This window comes from Mauremys reevesii, linkage group 2, assembly GCF_016161935.1.
Source record: "Mauremys reevesii isolate NIE-2019 linkage group 2, ASM1616193v1, whole genome shotgun sequence".
NCBI classification, from domain to species: Eukaryota; Metazoa; Chordata; order Testudines; family Geoemydidae; genus Mauremys; species Mauremys reevesii.
In genome coordinates this window covers 36,180,799-36,202,984 of record NC_052624.1, presented here as the reverse complement: position 1 = coordinate 36,202,984, position 22,186 = coordinate 36,180,799, and the positions used below count along the sequence as shown (strand labels likewise).

The 22,186-nt window shown below is 42.0% G+C and overlaps 1 protein-coding gene across 8 annotated transcripts in view; it reads right to left on the bottom strand.

Moving 5' to 3' along the window:
- The window catches only part of PIP4K2A (phosphatidylinositol-5-phosphate 4-kinase type 2 alpha), a 194,382-nt gene that overhangs the window by 52,274 nt on the left and 119,922 nt on the right, over positions 1–22,186 (bottom strand). For all 8 annotated transcript variants that reach the window (XM_039523547.1, XM_039523540.1, XM_039523541.1 and 5 more), the window contains one exon: positions 5,990–6,142. In XM_039523547.1, the coding sequence (XP_039379481.1) occupies positions 5,990–6,142 (153 nt within the window). The remainder of the gene's footprint in view (positions 1–5,989; positions 6,143–22,186) is intronic.

Here is a 22,186-nt window from a genome sequence, read left to right as displayed (position 1 = left end):
TGTTAAGTGCATTGAAATTCTCCAGTAAAAAGCATGTTAGAAGCAGAAAGTATTTTTACATCTAATTCTTAATGCTATATCCAAAGATTATGCCAGTCCCACTTTTCCAAACATGTGAATCAAGCTACTGAAGAGTCAACAATATTAATAATATAACACATTAATAATAACTAATTCATTGGAGCAGAGACTTGAACTATGCACCTCCCACCTACAAGTGAGTACCTGAACAACCAGGCTACAATCACTCATGTATAGTGCATGCTCCCCATTCTTACGATATTTGGTATAAAGTCCACCTTTTAATTGGTATAAAGTCCACCTATGTACCCCTGGTGCAGACATCTTATTAATTACTATTACTGTAGGTATTAACTTAGAGCTCGACATTTTAAAAATGCCATACAAGCATAACTAAACACCATCAAGGATTTTTCATTCATGTTAGAGACACATCCTTCAGTCAAACTCTTGAAAGGAGTGATTTTTTATTCTGAAAGGTAATCTGAATTTTAACTAGTTCAACCATCTCAAAATTGTATCATTATCTTCACAGATAATAAGGATTACCATTAATTGACTGGACAAATAAACTGGGTAACACTTTCAGTTTGCTGCATTGATTTACAGATCAAATGCCTTTGAGATCAAAGCTATGATACAAAGATTGGATGCTTTATAAACTAAAAAAATCACAAGTTACAATTAGAGAAAAATTTTAACTGCTAATTTGTCAAACTCTAAGAAGCTTTTACAGTATCATCTTTTACTAAAATGACAGCGTATATCTCCAGCAAAATAAAAATACATTAATCTTCTATTGTATTTATACAGAGGGAGAGAAACAAACATGGATAATATAGCCAGGTAACTATGAAGTAATACACACACCAAAAGATTGTGATGACATCATGAAAGTAATGTTTGAATGGTTTGTGATGTCAGATCTTGAAACATGTGACAGCCTTCCTAGTTTGCTTGTGCTGTGATTGAAGGAAGATTTTCACAAGTATGAACATTTTGACTGAAACATGTAAAACTGTTCATTTGGTCTGACTTCTCCTGCATTCTATTTTTTTGTAAGTTAATGTTTCTCAAGAAACAGAATATCAGAAGGAACAGGTTTTTTAGATGTTACATAAACTTATAGTTTGATTTCAAGTGAAGACCAGTAGGATGATGATGAGTAATAAGTAAAAGGCAGAGGCTGAAAATCAGATATTTGCTAGTCAGAGGAATAAATCTACTAGCTAAAAGCAGCAATGAGGGTCTTTGAGTGGGGTTTGATGAGGGTACCCAAGTGAGCAGCACTCCCAAATGCTTGGAAATGGGGTACTTAGTATTTCTCAGAATGCTGACCTTGGAATCTACTAAAGGACTCAAATGCTCATATGGCCTTGGCTTACAGATGTGATCAATCTGAAGCCTCCTCTCCCACATACCAAAGGTTGGTGGGACTAAGCAAAAGCCTTGTTCTCTTTCCTCCACTTTCCCTGCCCCAGCTATTAAGAGTGAGGGGGAGCTTCATTCTCTCCTTCCGCCTCTCCTCCACACCCATCTGGCTGCTGGAAGGAAGGAGCATCACTCTTTCCCAGTTTTCCTCAGATGCTGCAAAGCAGAAACTGTTCTCTTTTCTTCCTATTGAGAAAGGAGTTTAAGCATTCCTCTCCACCCCCATTCCTAAAAGTTGAAAAAAAAAAAAAAAAAAAAAAAAAAAAGGACAAAGCTTTGCATTCTCTTCATTTGCTCCCTCCCTGACACAAAGTTACCTGCATACCACCGCAGTTGCTCACAGCTTTTATTTTGAGCTTCAGGATTAATGAGGTTATCGTAATCTCACACACCATCACTGGTATTACATAATAAGCACCATCAACATGCTTGGCATTAAGAAACAGAGGAAAATGCTGTCTTCTTGCAGCATCAATCAATATAGCAAGTGAGTTGAAATACATGATATCAGGCCTAACATCCAGTAACTTTCTAGGTCTGCATTGTGTGTCAGATCCAGAAGTGCGCGCACACAGTACTCCTGCATTTGTGCATACAGTTATGCACATCTATAAACGTTTGAAAAGAAGGCCCATAAACCAGTGTTTGAAGGGTCAATTGTGAAGTGACAAAAGGTTTTTGGTTTTTTTGGTAAGTGACCTATATTTGATTGTCACTGATATACTTTGCAGAAGTTTTAAGGAGGTTATGAATGAAGAAAGGGAGATCACGCCACCTTTATCCTGTTGCTCAGCATCATTGTTTGCCTTCTTCTGTCTGTGCCTCTTATTCTGTATCTCCTCTGCTGCCTCATCCTTCCTCTTTCTATTCCTGCTCCCTGGTCTCTCTTTCCTTTCCTATGTAATACTCTCCTCACTCTTTCCCACTTCACTGACACTATATAAGGCTCTTCTACTCCAATTTCAGGAATTTCCAGTTCGTAACACATGCCTATTCTCATAGTGTAACACTGACAGACCCCAGTTGTCAGGAGGCAGGATCGAACCTGGGACTTCTGAAGCTTAGTGTATGAGCCTCTACTGCAAGAGCTAAAAGCCATAGGACTCTTAGCTAAGGTTGTAGCTGACTCATTAATCTCTAGATAGCATAGGTGCCACTAGAGGGGGACACAGCACCACATCAAGCAGACAGGGGTTACAAAAGCACATTTACATTTCCAAGCCATTGTTTTTTGGGAGTGACAGGAGCAGGGCCGGCTCCAGACCCCAGCGTGCCAAGTGCGCTCTTGGGGCGGCATTTTGCCAGCAGGGCGGCAGGCGGCTCCGGCGGACCTTCTGCAGTCATGCCTGAGGGAGGTCCACCGGAGCCGCAGGACCAGCGGACCTCCCGCAGGCATGACTGCGGAGGGTCCGCTGGTCCCGCGGCTCGGGTGGACCTCCCGCAGGCATGACTGCGGAGGGTCCGCTGGTCCCGCGGCTCGGGTGGACCTCCCGCAGGCATGCCTGCCGATGCTCCACCGGAGCCGCGGGACCAGCGCACCCTCCGCAGGCATGTCTGCAAGAGGTCCCCCGGAGCCGCGGGACCGGCGACCAGCAGCACGCCCCCTGCGGCATGCCGCCATGCTTGGGGTGGCCAAATTCCTAGAGCCGCCCCTGGACAGGAGAATGAACCACATCACTGAAAACAAAACACCATGAGCAAGAGGAAAACTGGAGAAATTAAGGCTGGAGATGCCTGACCTGGGGAGGTAACATTACTCACAGGTCAAAAGTTAAAATGCTAAGGCAGTCATAGGCAGAGCTGCCTGGGGGGGGGGGGGGGCGCGCAAGGGGGGCAATTTGCCCCAGGCCCTGGGCCCCACAGTGGCCCCCACGAGAGTTTTTCGGGGGCCCTGGAGCAGGGTCCTTCACTTGCTCCAAGGGCCCCGGAAAACTCTCACGGGGCCCGGGCCCCCGGAGCTTCTTTCGCTCCGGGTCTTCGGCGGCAGGGGATCCTTCCACCCCGGAACCCACCGCCAAAGTGCTGGGTCTTCGGCGGCAATTTGGTGGCAAGAAGACCCCAGACCCCCTGAATTCTCTGGGCGGCCCTGGTCATAGGAAGAGTCCAAAAAACCACGAGGGCAATCTCCTGATGGAAGTTTGAAGCATTGAACAGTGGTGTGAACAGAGCAAAAATGGTAGGCTCCCCATCCTTTCTTTCAGCACTCCAGCCCCTGAGCTGCTTCAACAAAGCTGCTTTCCCCTGCCCTCCTCCAACTGCCTCACAGCTGCCTAAGCAGCAGCTCTGCTCATTGGGGATTTACACCTTTCAAACACAGAAACCTGAAGTAAAGTAATATAATTATTATGCAATGTCCTTTCTCTGACTCTTTTTGGATTGTCTGTAGAGCTGGACAGAGAAAGGTAATTCTGTTTTGCAGAAGATTTTGATATTTTGAAATGTGGATTCATTCTGATTCAGAACAGAAACCAAACATTTCTGAATTCTCTGTGAAAGGGAAAGGAGCCCCAGCTCTGGGGCAGTCTGCCTGGCAGGCTGCCTTGTAACCATAGACCCTAGAAACCCTGGGGCAACAGGATGTCTGGGAGCTACGAGTCAGGGCTCTCAGGACTTCTATGCCCTTGGCTGCTGTGGATCCAGGAAGCCAGGGCTCCCCAGCAGCCCTCTTGGTGGCAGAAAAAACAGGCAGGTTTCCATCGAACCTTTGGCAAAACTGAACAAACTCCATGAAGTGTTTCAATTTTGACAAATTGGCAAATTCTGCTGAAAAAATGTTTTGTCAGAATTTTTCTGACTAGCTTTATCTGTCAGTCTTGGGCAAAGAAAGCCCAGTTACTGCAGGAGTGTGATCCAAAGATGGCCTTAGTATGCTGCTGCAGAGCCGAAGGAAAATGTATAACTGCGAGGATATTAAATCTGTGGCTCTTAAGCATATGCAGCTTTTTAGGCCCTGAAGACATTCTGAACTCAAATGGGAGTTCATGCACTGGAGCACCAGGCAGAGTAAGCTGGAAGCTGACTGCAAAAAGCTCCTCACAAGAAGGTTTGATGGGACAGTCAATCCCAAGTATTCAAAAATCAGGACTCCTCAATGATAATGAAACTGTCTTAAAAATCATGAGATTTTTATTTGCCTTCTGGGTTTTGAGCCTTTAGAGTTAAAATTTATAAGTAGTTTTCCTGAACTATATGGGCTGCTAGATGGTTGCTTGCTTTTTATCTTTTTAAATGGAAGTTGAGATACTCATATACTGAGAATTACTCATGGAGCTGGGGCTTTAAGAAAAAACACCAATATCACAAGATGCATGATAACATCACAAGAGCTGGCAACACAGCATTTAGCAAACAGGCTGAAGCCACTTAGGGTATGTCTACACTGCACAGTAAACCAAGGCTCAGACTCAAGTTTAAGCCTAACCCCCCCACACAGAAAGCCAGATCCCAAGCCTACCACTCCAATCCCTTCACACCACTCCAAACCACCAAGAGTTAGTGAGGGTGAAGAAATGCTGGAAGGAAGGAGAAAGAAGATGCTTTGTAGGAAACTTTTAGAGATTTTTAAGATGTAGTTATAATCCCCACCCCTCCTGCCCACACTCACAAAGGCTTATGCAGTAGAGCAGGGGTAGGCAACCTACGGCACACAAGCTGATTTTCAGTGGCACTCACACTGCCTGGGTTCTGGACACCGGTCCAGGGGGCTCTGCATTTTAATTTAATTTTAAATGAAGCTTCTTAAACATTTTAAAAACCTTATTTACTTTACATACAATAGTTTAGTTATATATTATAGAGACTTATAGAAAGAGACCTTCTAAAAACGTTAAAATGTATGACTGGCACACGAAACCTTAAATTAGAGTGAATAAATGAAGACTCGGCACACCGCTTCCGAAAGGTTGCCGACCCCTGCAGTAGAGAGTTTGATTTAACAGGTGTGGGGATATGAAAAATAGTATCAATTTTCTTTAAACTCTCTGAAAGATTTGTTAAGTATTTTCCCTGCTAAGTATGTTGTATATACAGAATACATCTTGGCATGGTATAATGGTTTTTAATCAGCACTCATCTGAGATGACATATTATTCCCTCATGGCTTTGCCACACAAGTAGCATGGTTACCTCAAATACATACAGATAAAGCCTTTTTACCCAGCACCATGTTCTCCATATGCACAAAACACACATGCATTTATATATAAAATGAAAATAAAGTGTAACATTCATCACTTGTAATCAGTATTACTAAAATATATAAGCAGCATTTAGTCAATGAGACTGTAAGCGTGATGCACAAAAGGAAGATGAACTAAATGATCTGGACTGATTCTATTTTCACAATCACTTATTAAGATCTTTTGACATACCAAAGAAAAATAATCTGAAATTAACTGACAATACATTAATAATGCAGCATCACTACAGCCAAAACAGCACACACTTAAAACTTTTCCTTAATCACAGAGAATTTCATTTACATTTTTCCAAATTAAATTTAACACTTCCCATTTCCTGATAGTAACTAAAACATTACCTGATGATATTTCTTCAGAATGTTGTGCATTTCTGCTACATCTTCACTTGTTATAGTTTTGATGATATATCTTTTGTCATATGAGGTGTGAAAACGGGCACCACTTCGTGCTTGAGAATCATTAGCAAGTGGAGCACTTCTTGTCAAGGAATTCTGCCACATTAATTAAAAAAGGGAAAACATGTCAGACAAAAATACACAGTGTAGTTGAAATGCATGCAGTACATTCAAATTTGTTTTCTATTCTCTTACCTAACATTTGCACCTTGCTCAATTCTACCAAAATGCCAATCGGCTGCTAGCTTGGCTGAATGGTCATTTACTTCACAAAATATTTTGCAAAGAGAAAAACACCAGTGTCCACCAATGTTTAAATGATATTTCTGAAGTAAATTTACATTGATCTCGTACTCTTTATTTTAAAAACAGTTAGCTTTTGGAAGAAAATTAAATAGGGAATAAAACAGTTGGAATACAATAGTACACCACAAATGCACATACAAAATGAATCAGTTGGAGCACTGTCATATTAATATTCATTAATGCCTGAGACAGTGTAATCTAGCACACAAAGCATGAGATGAGAGTTAGAATTCCTTGGTTCTAATCCCAACTCTACCACTGATTCAATGTGTGGCCTTGGGCAAGTTACATGCAGTCTCTGTTTCCTCTTCTGTAAAATGAGGGTACCTCCCTCCCTTCCTCAAAGGGGAGTTCAGAGGATTAGTTAATATTGTATAATACTTTAAAGATACAAAGTGTGACAGGATTAGCAGGTGTTATTAGACTGATGCTTGTGTGACTTCAAACTACAACAGGGTAAAGAATTCTCTTGCATTTTAGGGAAAACAAATGAGTAGTCAGGTCAGCATTACTTTTACCTTTAGGACTGTCAAAATGAAAACGATATAGTAAAATTCAACAAATACAGTGTACCATTGGCTGAAAATAACTTTAGATATAAATGTTTATAGTAGTTAGACTATGCCAGGCACAGTACCTAACAATTTAAAAAACTTACATAAATAATAATAATAATAATGAAATTACAACATGTAACAAGAACATACAATACCACTCCTACACCCTATTTAAATCTCCACAAAATTAGACTTTACTCCAAAAAGACTAAATCAAGTTAGGTAGGAGTTCTTGGAATGTATTCAGAGACTGTACCACTTTTGGGTTCATAAAGCCTGCAGTCCAGTCCCCACTTTGCTTACTATTAGCTACAATGGAAAGAAATCCAACCCCTAACTCTTTGCACAGAATGCCATTCTACTCAACAAATGCTGCTACAAACAAAAACCACCCCCATTCCCTTTAAATATATGATAAATTCTTACAATATATTGGTTCTCTGGAAAAAGGCTATTTGCACAGAAAATTATATTAAAACTTTGTATACAATATACTTATGCAACTTTCAACTGCAAATCCTTAAGTGGTGATAGTCCCAGCAAATATCTTGTCGTAGTACTCTTAAAACACGCAGAATAATTACAGTAGCAACACAGTACAATGTACTTTAATCTTTCAATATAGCACATTGTTGAAAGAGTCAGAGATAGATGTAGGATCACACTCCAAGAATGAGAATATTTTCAGAAAGTTATTATAATCACGCTCATTCCACACAAACAAGGGGCCAAAACCACAAAGGTTTATTTTAAAAGAATCATCTTCTATTTGGCATGGAGGTCCCTTTAGTGGGGCAATTATCTCTGCTTCTTACTACATTAAATACACAATATACTGTGTGCCAGAAAACACATCAATGGCTTAACACAGCAAAATACAACCTCTGGTAGAAATATAATGGCTGTTTATGTCAGACCTATTGTTGAGGCTGTACACAGTAATGGCAGTGTAAATGAAAGGTATTTCTTGTTCTAATTTACTGCAGAAACCACCAAAAAGGAACAAACTTTCCAATCTTACTTAAACACTGAGGAATCTGTACTGTACATTTTAGTGAAACTGTGATTTATACATCAGTGTGTTTGAGCACTGCATGGATCCAAATCTGCTCGTAGGAGAAACACATACTAGTCCCTTGGACTTTGGAGCCATGCATATTCTGCATGACTCCAGAGGCAGTATTTGGCTCCCAAGTTAGAAGTGCTCAGTGAAGATGCCATTTGTTAGCCAGGTTATGTAATTTGTAAAGAGGCATAGGAATGATGATGGTGCTGATTCAGGACAGCACTTGAGCACATGCTTAACTTTAAGAAGGTGCATAAATCCCATTGACTTCAATGGGCCTTTAACACACACTTACATTCGATCCTGAACTGAGGAGGCTTTCCTGAATCAGGGCCTAAATACTAAATGAAAAAAGGTTTTCCACAAGGTTTCTTTATTCGGTCCAGTAAGGACTGGCAAAAACAGTGAGACACCAAATATAAATGTAATGCTCAACTGGAATGAAAGTACTAATAACATGGAGTGTGGGAGAAAAATAGAAAAATTTTGCCTATTTAAAAGAAAAAACAAAAAAACCCAAAAAATCCAGAACCGAGCAGACAGAGTTAGCTGGGGTTATCCCGACAACTGTGATGAAACAACTGCATGGTGATCCCTTCCACTGTCTTCTTCATACAGATATAGGATGCTGATGATACGCTAGGGCACTCAATGTCCCTTTCCTCTCCTTTGGGGCAGCCACTGATGGCCCAATTCCCTCTCTGCAGGGGGAAGGATCTCGAAGACCCCACTTTCCCAAGTGGAGATTCCTCAGAACAGGCAGGATAGGCTTTGCACACCATGTTCTGAGTCACTGTTTTAAATAGAATGGAAGCCTGCAAGTTTATGTATTGCTGTGGCTCATCCACTTTCAGATGTTCCACCCTCTGCACTTCCCTCCCTGTTCCTCGCTCCACACTGGAAAGATGACCAAAGGAATGTTCTCCATTCTGCCATTGGGGTGTTATTTTTTGTTTATAATTGTGGTCTATATTTGTGAGACACTGGACCAACCACCTTAATGCTACATTTGATGCTCAGCATTCCATTCATTTTATAATTAAAAGATTAATTTTCGACTAAGTTGATGAGCTTAGAAATTCTCAATACACCTCCACTCCTCCCCCAAACACTGCAGTGTATCACTTCTGTTTCCACAGCTCTTCTGTAATGGGTTAAAATGTAGCTTTTAAAATATTATATAATAGAAGTTCAATAGCAGTCAGCTTCATTACCACCTCCAGAAAAATGTTAGGACTTAATGTCAAACATTAAATATTTAATATAATACATTATTTCTTAGAAAAGTAAATTACAGGTTATTGTTGCATGTACAGTAGTCACATGAACTCATCCTCAGTTATTAGGATATAATTCAGTTAGCAACAACAGGAGTTACTGGGCAATTAATTACAACTGTTCCCAGAAGAAAAAGGTGTCTTATTCTCTGGTAACTATACAAATAAAACTAGGTTATTTGTCAGTAACTGCAGTTCTCTGAATATATTACTCCTGAAAAACCCTAACCTTGGACTTGTGAGCCATGTGGCATAAATCTTGAAAACAATTAACTGAGGAGCAGGACATGCGTTGTTGCACATTCATATTTTTTATGAAGAACTGCAAAGAGGTGTGGTGGTGTGGTCCACACCACCACTACTGAAACAGGGAAGAGGAAGGGTGGATGAAGACTTATTTCTGAAATTTTCAGTTCCTACTAAGTCATCTATAGCATTTTCCACCACAATATTTGGAGATTAAGGGCCAGATTCAGATTACTTTCCTACACTGAGGGGCACTTATTACAGCACAGTCACATTAAAGGAAGAAGGGTCTACTTGCAAAGAAAGGTACTACTACAACATTTGAGTAAGGATATCAGAATTTGTCCCCACATACAAAACGCAGAAGGCTCTTCATCACTGAAATTTTTTACCAGTATTCCTGAAACACTTTTTTATACAAAAGCACCTACAAAAACAATAAAGAGACATTATGTGTACCAGGTGGAAAAAAAGGGGGGGGAGGGGAAATCAGTAATAAAAGAGGTATGTGGCCCATGTTTATGTCAAAACCTTTCACAAAATATCATTTTGAACAGGGATTTTCAAGCCTAATTAAAGTACCAGTAGGTTTTTTGTTGTTGATTAATTTCAGCCCACGAAGATAGCTTCTAAGATGGCCTCTTTTCCCCAAAGTGCTTGAGAGGGAAATCCTGTGTGAAACTCACAGATTTAGCTGGTCTTCCTTTGCTGAAAATAAATAAGGACACTTACAATTTCCATAAACATTTTCTCACTTAGACTCTGATCCTGCCACTGGATTGATGCAGAAAGACCCTTGTGCACCATGTAGGTCCCTTTGTGAGACTGGGGCCTTGCTTTTCAGGAAACAGTTGGCTCTGTAAATGTGAACTGCAGATTTTGCTCATTTCCCTTATTTTTTTCCAGCCACAAAGGCATTACACAATTATATCTTCACATATTTTCTTCCCCTTTCTTGTTTTTTAAAACCCATGTCTTCACAAGAAGACATCACAATTAATCAGGCTTAAATGAACACTAAATACAGTGAGAAGCCAGAGGAAGATGAAAGGGCCTTTAAAGTAAAATGTCTTCACTGGGATTGTGGAAAAAATTATATATGCCAAATTTCTCAATGTACAGAATATGAATAGTTACCCCCCACACACACATTTTACTCCAGCTACTATTCTAATTCCTTTGCACAATTCAACAGGATTCTGCAAGGGCTCATAGCCAATAAGGGTGAAAACTATCCTCTGATCCCCAGTCAAAACTCACATTCTAAGAAAGTTTGACATGAATGAAAAAAAACCCTCCAACCCAAAACAGACAAAGTGAGAGGATGTTTTGTTTGGGAGTTTTTTTAAAAACTCAGTTGAGATTTAACTATTGCTCACTGGTTTTCAGACTGGGTTCAAGGACCACTGGTGGTCTGCAGGCCTCTGGAGAGTTGCCTGGGTCAAATGGTGCTGGGTCTCCCTGTTTCCAGCTGCTGAAATGCATTAAGACAGCTAAAAATACATTAAACACTTCCTGGGTATTAACTGCTATGTAAGAAACTGCTGTAGTTTCCACTGGTATGCCATGTGATTGTAAATGGGAGAGGATATGGTCCACACAATTGTGAAGGGAAGGGGATGAGATCCAGGAATTAATTATCTCTCAAGATATAGGATACACTATGCTACAGCTAGTTGTGAGGAGCAATAGCCATCCTTTGGGAGCCACATCCTGTAGTTACTAAGCCCTCGTCTACACTTGTTAGGTCGACGTAAGGCAGCTTATGTAGACCTAACTATGTCAGTGTACACTTTACAGCCTTGCTCCCACTGATGTAAGTGCCCTACTACACTGACATTACTCCACCTCTATGAGAGGCGTAGGGCTTATGTTGGTGTAGTTAGGATGACTCAGTGTCCATGTCCATGCAGAGCCATGAAATTGACAAGAAAGTCCTCCCTGCTCCCAGCTGGGCTACTGCCCGCTGCCCCTGGCTCTCTGCTCCCAGCCAGGCTGCTGGCCAGGCTCCCCGCTCGACTACCCTCAGGGTCCTGACTGCCCACTCCCAGCTGGGCTGCTGCCCAGGCTCCCCGCTCGACGCCCTCGGGGTCCCGGCTCCCCACTCCCAGCTAGGCTGCCGCCCGGGGTCCTGGCTCCTCACTCCCAGCCGGGCTGCTGCCCAGGCTCCCCGCTCGAGGCCCTCGGGGTCCCAACTCCCCACTCCCAGCTGGGCTGACGCCCAGGCTCCCCGCTCGATGCCTTCAGGGTCCCAACTCTCCACTCCCAGCTGGGCTGCCGCCCGGGGTCCTGGCTCCCCACTCCCAGCTGGGCTGCCACCCAGGCTACCCACTTTCAGCCGGACTATGCCTGCCTGGCTCCCCGCTGGGAGCCTAGCTGCACTGAGGCTCACGCTCCCTGCTGAGAATGGCAGCAGCTGGCTCACTCCCAGCAGGGACTGGAGAGGCGAAAGCCAGGTTGGCTGGCATGCTCCCAGTGAGGAGGCAAAAGCCTGGGTGGCTGCCTTGCTCCTGTTGGGGAGCAGGGAGCTCAGAGCTGGGGGGCAGCCCTGATCCCAGCAGAGAGCCAGGAGGGCAGCTGTGCTCCCAGCGAGGTACAGGGAGCAAGGAAAACGGGCGGAGCCCGGCTCCTAGCTGGGAGTCACATGGAACTGAGAGTCTAGGGTCTCACCTCCCCACCAGCCCTCTTAAGTTGGTGAAAGCGTTCCTGGTGAGGATGTGCACCACCAACAGAAGGAGGGCAATGTGGACGTAAACCATTGCAGTAATTACTACGGTGGCTGTAAGTCAGCCTAACACAGGTTGCCTAAGCTTGTAGTGTAGACATGCTCTAGGTAAGACACGTTTTGATCACAAATGTAGTTTGAAATAATGGCAGGCACTGAAGAATACAATTCCCCTTAAGCCTGAGAAGAAGGGCTGCAAGTAATTTAGTAAAGGGTATTATTTAGTTCTACTACTACTAGCAAGTTGTTTATTGTGATTTTTCTTTGTATTTGCATTAGGAGATCATTCAAGCACATTAATTTGTTTTTCAGTTTATGGAAAGTTCTATCTTTGTATTGTGCGGATTACAATATTTGCTTGGAAAAGGCTACCACTTTCTGGTAGTTCCAAGGTAGTATTGCCTTTTCGGTGGATGTTTGCAGACAATTTAATGTCACTGCTCCTGTCAAGCAGAAACAAAGGATTCGCTGAGGGAAAACTTCCACACAGCATATGAAGTTTCTCATTTCCCAACTATACTAGTTACATTTATCATCCAGTTACAAAATTTTCAAAACTAACCTTCATTAGAACATGTAGCCCTGTTGCCTGGACATCAGAGCAATCATCTTTAAATAAAGGGAGGAAAACTTGTCCACAAGTGCCAACATTTGTAAATGATAGATAGGGCACACAAACATCAATGAAATATACTGGACTAGAAAAGTTTTAGGGAGCCACAGAGTGGAAACACAACAGCTATTTTGCTAAAAATTAAACAAGTTTTAAAAATAAGAAACCTTCCCACCTAGAGGCAGTTAGCATATGCCTGATTCTTGGTTTAACAACAGACACCATCAACCAAAAACCTTTGTGCCACTGCATTTCCAATTTATACTAAAGATATGTAGCATGTGTATTGTGTATGCAGAAAGAAGAGACTGTTAGGTAGGAAAGGGAAGTAAAGAATAGTTTAAATGGGGCAATTGGCATTTTTGTGTTTTGTGTCAGTTTCACACAGGTCCTTGCCAATTTTCATTAAGGAATTGTACAGAATGGACAAGGGGATCCTGACAATAGCTGGGTCTGGTACAGTAACTGATGAACTGACAGCTGGTAAGAGAAGATCCAGACATGAAAATAACAGTAAAATAATGTGGCATTCAGTGCACAGCATATGTCACAGTGTATGCACAATTTTTTGGACTTTTCCTCTTTAAGGTTAGATATGAACCTCAGGAGATAAGTCTAGACTACGATAAACATTTTTAAAAAAACACATTAAAATATTTTTAAAAGCACCATCTTATTTTAATGTAGATATACCCAAAAAGGTGTATAAGTTACAGCGATTAACAGGCAGACTGAAAAATACTGTCGCATTCCCTGAATGGTGTTGCTTTTTAGCAGTCAGCTTAAAAACAGTCCTAATTCATAGATCTCTTTTTGTGAGATAAAATGTATCACACTGCTTTCTGTGATGGAAAGTGGTAAAACAACAGTGTTGTAGCTAGACTTTGGTGGCAACACTGAGTCAAAGTGAGCAAACAGGACAATAAGAAACTGAATGTGCATCAATATACATAAAAATAACTGGATTTGACCTCCTTAAAGAAAGCAGCATAGGGCTCTTCAGCTCTTCTAGAGCTAGCTGCTATCATTGCCAGAGCCATGTACATATAGGCACTAGCCCACCCCTAATTGGCATAACTCCTCCTGTACATGGGATTTTATAAATGGATTGTCAGTCTTTTCTTATTTCCTTCCCAATCTCAAATGTAACACAGATAAAAGGAGCTCCCAGACACAAGGTAGCTTTAATAAAAAGAAGGAAAAAAAAAAGAATAGTGGAGGGGAAGGAACAGATAGCAAGGGATGAGCAATGGAAGTGCCAGACAGTGTGCACCCCTTCTCAGAACTGCTCAGACTATTTTTTTTTCTTGTTTGGAGAAAGAGAAGGGAAAGAAACCAAACCAGTTAATCTTTAGGAATGTATAGACTGGAAAGGGGAGGGGCGTTGAAGGATTTATCCTTTACATGTATTTAAGCGTGGCCCTATAAAGCAGCTGCATTCTGCCCTAGCAAGGGGATAGATTAAGTGTTTTAATAGCCCTTCCATGTCTTTCACTATGAACCAACAGCACACTCCTATTACGCAGCTACTGTACACCTTGGCATGTTTACATAACAGTGAAGCATTAGTCATACTAACCACAAACAAGTCATTTTATTAATTCTGTTGTCAGTAAGAGCAATACTGCTATGTAGTCTCCAAAGAGCATTACAGAACAAGAAAAGTTCACATGAGGTCACACAACCCTGTCCCCTTTACGTTTATCCCAGCCTTCTCTATTTTATCACCATGTGCCTCAATCCTCTCTCTCATGATTAAAATGTCTGTCAACCTCATGTATACTATTCCACTTAATAGCTTTGCTTAGCAACTTATTCCATGTATATTATTCTGAGTGAAATAGTGCTGCTTGAATTCCCTGTTCACTTTTAATTTGTGAAATTTTAAGCCTGTGCGTACTGGGTTTTGATCTCAGGAGAGTTAACAGCTTTTCTACTTTGTAAATGTGAATATTTATGGAGGTCACCTTAAGAATATGCTGAACTTCTGTACAGTAATTAAACAAATAAAGACATATTTAGTATGACATGCTTGAAGAGGCTTCTAATAAAATCTTTTCATTTACGCACAGTCCACAGAATAGTTTCCTTGTGAGGAACCCTGGTTGAAATGTCACATTGCCTCTACACAGGTCAATAAAAAGATCACCTATATGTGCACTGAGTAACAGGCAACAGATTTCATTTAAGGTCATTAAATTAATCTGACCCTCAACATCTAAAGGCTACAATCACAGCCAATGTGTCTCATACCACAGAACTACTTGATAGTAAAATAAATTAGTTCATTAATTCTACAGTATTAAATATAGCCTGCTGAAAGCCACACTGATTTTTGTTAGTAATTCATTCCCTAAAGCATTCTTGATGCAGATTAACTTTATCTGCACAACTACATTACATATATTTGTTTCACCTGCACTGCAATAGGCAGTGGAAGCGCTTTAGTAAATGAAATGTCGTTCTGCTCTACTGTAGCTTAGAGTCCAGTGAAATAATTTATACTTTTTCATTTTATTTTTTGGGAATTTCTTATTTCATTTTATTAACTCTGACCATCTTGGGATGTGGGGGAAGGCGGATCGAGTTCTGCCCCTAAGGGGCAGGAAGACCCACAAGGGGGAGCTGGAGATGGAACACACCCTGCACTCATCCCACAGAAACAGCTCCCACGGCTCCTGTCCTGTGGGCCAGCTCTCTGCTCCAGTTATTGCCCGGGTTTGGCCCAGACACCACCCTCTCAACACAGAACAAAAAGACAGGCCCTGCCCAAAAGCGCTTACAATCTAAGTATAAGACAAGAGATGGCTACAGAGACAGGGGAGTACAAGGAAACAATGAGACAATATTTTCTAAATATACACATGATGGGAAAGGGGAACAGCATATAAGGAGAGTGAACAATGTGATTGCAGCAAATGCCATGTAAGTTCCAAAATTTTTGGAGGTGTGTGCGCACACCCCCTGGTCCTAGTGCCCCCAGAGTGGGTGACCTTCCCTGAATAGTTCTAGGTCCAGGGAGGTGCACTGGGAATGAAGCCCATTTTAAACTGTTACCAACAGGTCCTGCATTTGGGGCCTGATTCAAAGTCCATTGGAGTCTTTCTTTGTACTTCAATGAGTTTTTCATAGAGTTTAAGGCCAGAAGGGACCATTAGACAGGCCCACCAACAGCAATTCCAGGCCCCAGGGCAAAACAGTCAATGGGCTACCACGCCCACATGGATGTGGTCCATGGGACATGTGGGTGGTGTTGCACCTGCACTGGTTAGTGCCCAGCGAGCTGCTGGGCGCCCTCTTCCGACACAGCCAGGGTTTCTACATGCCTGCCTGGTAGGGTTGCCAAATATCTAACTGCACAAACTCAAAGACCCTTGCCTTACCTTGCCCTACCCCTTCTCTGAGGCCCTGCCCCCTGCTCACTCCATCCCCTCTCCCTCTGTCGCTCGCTCTCCCCTACCCTCACTCACTTTCACCAGGCTGGGGTAGGGGGTTGTGGTGCAGGAGGGGGTGTGGGCTCTGGGAGGGAGTTTGGGTGTGGGAGAGGGTGCGGGCTCAGGGAGGGAGTTGGGGTGCAGGCTCTAGGCTGGGGTGCAGGAAGGGGTCAGTGCTTACCTCAGGTGTCTCCCGAAAGCGACCGGCACACCCTTCTGGCAGAGGCTCCTAGGCGGGAGGCCCAAAGGGGTCTCCGCACGCCACTGTCCGCAGGCACCACCCATGCAGCTTCCATTGGCTGCAGTGCAGTTCCCAGCCAATAGGAGCTGCGGAGTCAGTGTGCAGAGCTGGGGCAGTGTGCGGAGACCCCCTGCTCCGCCCAAGGGCTGTAGGGCCGTTCCGGCTGCAGCGTGGAGTGAGGGCAGGCAGGAAACCTGCCTTAGCTCTGCTGCGCTGGTGGTGGCGGCGGCAGCTGGGCCCTTTTAATTCACCCGGGCCCCTGGGCAATTAGCCCCTTTGCCCCCCTTGCCAGCAGGTATGTGTCGACGAAGTGGGTATTCACCCACGAAAGCTCATGCTCCAATACATCTGTTAGTCTATAAGGTGCCAGAGAACTCTTTGCTATCATTAAGTCACCTCTCAATCTTCTTTCTTAAACTAAACAAATTGAGCTCTTTAAGACTCTCAATTTAAGACATTTTCGCCAGGCTTCAAATCATTTTTCTGCATCATTTCAAGTTTTTCAAACATCCTCTCTAAAATTTGGATACCAGAATTATAAGCAGTATTCCACTTTCAGTATCACCAATGCCATATATAGAGTTGAAAATACCTCCAATACTCTCTTACTACTCCCCTATTTACATATCCAAGGAATTCAATATCTCTTTTTGTCACAGCATCACACTAGTGGCTAATGTTGAGTTGTTTGTCCATTACGACACCTAAATCCTTTTCAGAAATACTGCTTTCCAGGATATCGTCTCCCATTCTGTATATACAGCCTGCATCTTTGTTTCTAGATATCTACTTTTGCATTTGGCTGTATTAAAACACATTTTGCTTGAATGGGCCAATATTACTAAGTGATCCAAAATCACTCTGTATGACAGCCTTGTCCTCAATAGTTATCATTCTGCCAATCTTTGTCTCATTCACAAATTTTATCAGCAGTGATTTTATATTTTCTTCCAGATCATTAATGAAAATATTGAATAGCATGAGGCCTAATACCGATCCCTGCAGAACCTGACTACTAACACTCCCATTCAATGATGATTCCTCATTGACAAATACTTTGAGATTTGTCAGTTCTCAAGCCATTTAATACACTCGATTGTATAGTGCTAAATTTTTAATCAGAATGTCATGTGGTACGGTCAATTGTCCTACAAAAGTAAGTATATTACATCTATGGAGTTACTTTTATCAACCAAATTTATTATCTCATCAAGACTGAAATTAGGTTTGTTTGAAACGATCAACTTTCCATCAAACCATGTTGACTGGCATTAATTATATTATTATCCTTTAATTCTTTATCAATTGAAGCCAGTATCAACTTTTACATTATTTTGCCCAGGATGGCAACACCATTTTAAGAAGGCAAAATAATGCCAAAATAGTTTTGAATTGGGTCCTAAAAACACAGAAACACTACAACACAGTTCTTGAAAACCCTATTAAATACAGCAACAAGCAGGTCTCTGAAGCACTCATTTTACCTTTTGCAGCTTTAATTCTCTATTCCTATATATACACATTAGTAAGGCTTTCAAATACAGCAGGAGCTACAAGAGTTAGTCAAATAGAAGCAGCATCTTAATTTAACCAATAAGGTTAATATACTAATGTTAATTATCCTAATTCCAGATAATAAAGAAGAAAGTAACCCTTCAACACCTCAAAAAAAGTAGTTTCGGTTCTGTTGCCTACACTGAACAATTTTATGCCACGAGTTAGGTATTTCTTTGGATTAACTTGTTCAGAATAAAGTTATTCTTCTTGTGGGGGAGAAAAACTGACCCCTATTCCCTCCCCCCACAAAAGGATAGGAGAGATGAGGTTTACTCTACCGTAGAAAGTTACATTTACAACTGGCAAAATGCTACCTTAATTTTTTTTTTAATGGAACTGCCAGTGCAGCTCTTCCTTCTCTTCCCACTACACCTAAAGTTCACAGTGAGGATGTTTAACTCCACAGTGGGAGGTCTAGGATTAGCCAGAGACTCAAAGAAAGTGAGGCGATTTAAAGGTCAATTTAATTAGCTCATTCTAATCTTTAATCCTTTATACATCTCATGTAAATGTCATTGTTTAATAATTGCTACTTCTGTAACAGACTCAAGATTATGTATCTCAACACTTTATATACATTTAAGCTACATTCTGGATACAGTACAAATACTTTATTAAGTTCCTCTTAAAAAAAGTCAAAAATTATCACAGAAAAGCAGCTTTTTCTACAAAGAGAAAAGGTCACAATTATAGTTTGTTGTGATGAAACAGATTTAGAAAAACAGTAAGACATTAATCTGTCAAACGGAATTGACTGAATGGCCCTGTACTCACTAGGATCTAAATCTTTCACTTTCAGTGGAATTTCACACAAGGTCTGGCTAGAAGTAAATATACTAAAAAATGCTAGTCTATAGTTTAATCTCATTCAAGCACACACAATGCTAAAATGAACAAACAGGAGAACTAACTTTACAAGATATTCTGTGATATGCAGCTATGTATCTGAAATAAAAATCAAGGCACATGAGTTTAGATATTGTTTTTGGAGTCCATATGGGTCAGCTTTGCTCAAGCAAAATAACTGCAGCAGTATGTAGCAGGAGCAATTATCCACTGATGTACTTAAAACATGACAACTAAAACTGAAGCTCATTGTGTCAGCCTAGTGATTTAACTGTATAGTTCATGGCCATGAGGAGAATCAGGCATGGGTTCTGAGATCAGTCCTTTGTTCCCTACCAGTCAGCACCAGGAATGCTGCAGGATCAGTGTGTGCAATACTGGCCCCATTTAAGTGAATAGGAGTTTTGCCAGAATTTTACCCAATGTGTTTGTCTTATAAGTAAACTTCCTATCTCTTTTGACAGATGTTTTCAGCACTGATTGCCTATGAAGGCGACAAAATGAAGCTCACTGTAATGGCGAAAGAAGGATGGAAATGGAGGAGGAAAGTGGGAGAAAGTTCTGTGATTTAGAGGATGGCACTGACAAATTACACTATTAGGTTAGATAATTCAGAGGTGGAATTCCTTTTCACTTCAGCGAGGCTCAGAGGGGACTAAGCTGGTAAAAGAGCAGGTCTATTATGCATGAGCTAGGAACAGTGACTAAATATTCTATCATCTGTTGCAGGTTGTACTGGAGACTGAGCACTGAAAGCCATCATAGAGAGCTCTCTGAGCAAAGATACAGACTGCCCGCTTGCTTCTGCTCCAGATCTTGTTTTGCTGTGAAGCCTAGACTCTGGCTTCTTACCCCAGTTCATCCCTGACTCCGCTATTTGTCTCCTGTCTGCATCCTGGTGCCTGACCCTGAGTTCCTGGTATCTTGACCTGGCTCGACCCTGATCTCACTATGGGTCTCCTGAGCGCAACTTGGTAATCAACTGGTACACAAAGGCCCTGACAACTAGATTTGTCAAGTGCCATCTCACTTCAGTTTACACTCTGTAGTTATTGTTCTCATCCTGGTATTAATGAAATAAGGATGAAGTCTGAGGGCAAATGAGAAGATAGTGACAAGCTCAGCCCCTATCTTCCTCCAAAATAACACTAATATCGCTGGACTGCTAGACCCACTGTTGATGTAGGGAACGCAGCACCACCACTCAGAGATTAAATACTGTGCTGAAGTCCAGAGTGGAGTACTTCCTATTCTACTGCAGAAGGCTCTTGCAGTCCAGCCACAATGCCTCAGAGAGAACTGACGATGAGGACAGTACTTGAACTGACAGTTGCAAAGGGGACAAGAGAAGCAAAATAGGAGAATCCATTTGTGGGGCTGACGGAGGGAAAGGAGAAGTGGAAAGCCAATTATCAAGATTCAGAGAAAGTTACATTCCTTTATTTCTCATATTTCTCCATTATCCCAAGCAGTTAGGAATAAGAATTTTAGATGCTCCCTTTCAGAGATATGGCAGCACCAGCTGAAATTAAACCACTATTTAAGCTTACAAATCAGGGGGGAAAAAAAATCAGCCACAAAAGCGTCAATTGTAATTTGAAGTAGCAGGAGGCAGTGTTAGTCAAAAAGGGGAGAAGCAGGGCATAATTATATTTATACATTTAAAGTTATGTTGAAAAATTCTAACAAAATATATCTCAATAGTTATCTTAACAACTGAGCCAAAAGGCTACACAGTAATTACATACCAACATAACATATACAGCAGCACAATATCAACAGATAAAAAGATCAGAAACCTATTGATGTATTTTCTGACAAAAGATTCCAGTTTCTTATCCTAGAGTAGATGACTTCATTCATCATCACAGCTCCACATATTCATTATGCCTTTTTCTTAAGGTCTTGACAATTTCATCTAATATTTCATATTGTTTTTTCCCCCCAAAGGTCAAGGAAGTATCAATCTGACAAGTTCACTCACACAGTGAGAAGGGTATCAAAACTGTGTACCAATGATCCATGCTACAGTAACTCCTCGCTAACATTGTAGTTATGTTCCTGAAAAATGCTACTTTAAGTGAAACGATGTTAAGTGAATCCAATTTCCCCATAAGAATTAATGTAAATGGGGGGAGTAGGTTCCAGGGAATTTTTTTTTTTTGCCAGACAAAAGACTATATATTCTCCCCCACACACACACACTAAGTTTTAAGCAAACAATTTAATACTGTTAACAGCAATGATGATTGTGAAGCCTGGTTGAGGTGGAGGAGTCAGAAGGTGGAAGAGGGTCGGATATTTCCCAGGGAATGCCTTACTGTTAAATGATGAACTAGCACTCAGCTGAGCCCTCAAGAGTTAGAACATTGTTGTTAATGTAGCCTCACACTCTACAAGGCAGCAAGAATGTAGGGAGGGGAGACCGCATGGCAGAGAGAGACAGAGACACACACCATGTGGGGGGGGGGGGAAGAGAGAGAGGGGGGGGCATTGCCCCTTTAAGAATGCTGACCCTACTCTAAGTACATTGCTTTTTTAAGTAGATCAGCAAGTTGAGACAGCTGCCAGCAAGCTCCTTCCCTCCTGAGCCCTGTTGTTTCCGCCCCGCCCCCCGCTCTATGGAAATGGGGTAAGCGGGGGGCAGGAGCGAGGGGGAAGGGGACACCCTGACATTAGCACCCCTCTCCCCCTCCTCCTTGCACCACAAGCAGGAAGCTTCCGGGAGCAGTTCCAAGGCAAAGGGCAGGCGCAGCACATGGCAGTGGGGGGAGGGACAGCTGAACTGCCAGGCAATTGATAGCCTGCTGGCGGCTGCCCCACAGGGAACTTAGGGGAGCAGGGAGCTGATGGGGGGCTGCCAGTGCACCCTGGTTTCAAGCCCCCACCAGCTGCTCTTTCTGCAAGCAGTGGACAAAGCAGGTGGCTGCCAAACATTATAAGGGAGCATTGCGCAACTTTAAACGAGCATGTTCTCTAATTGATCAGCAACATAACGTTAACCAGGACGACTTTAAGTGAGGAGTTACTGTACAAAGTGTGACTATGCAGAATGCAATTCCTATAAACTTTCTCTGATACCTTAATTTGGATAAGTAATTCAAAAGACACATCTGAAGCAGCATTAAAGTCCTCACTTTCAGTATCTCCCCTAATTGATGTGACACTTGGACTTTTCTACATTCCCGTAACAAATCCCAGATTCTACGTTACACTTCATATACTTCATCAAAGCTAACATGTATTTTGGGTAGCCTTGCTGGAATGACTTA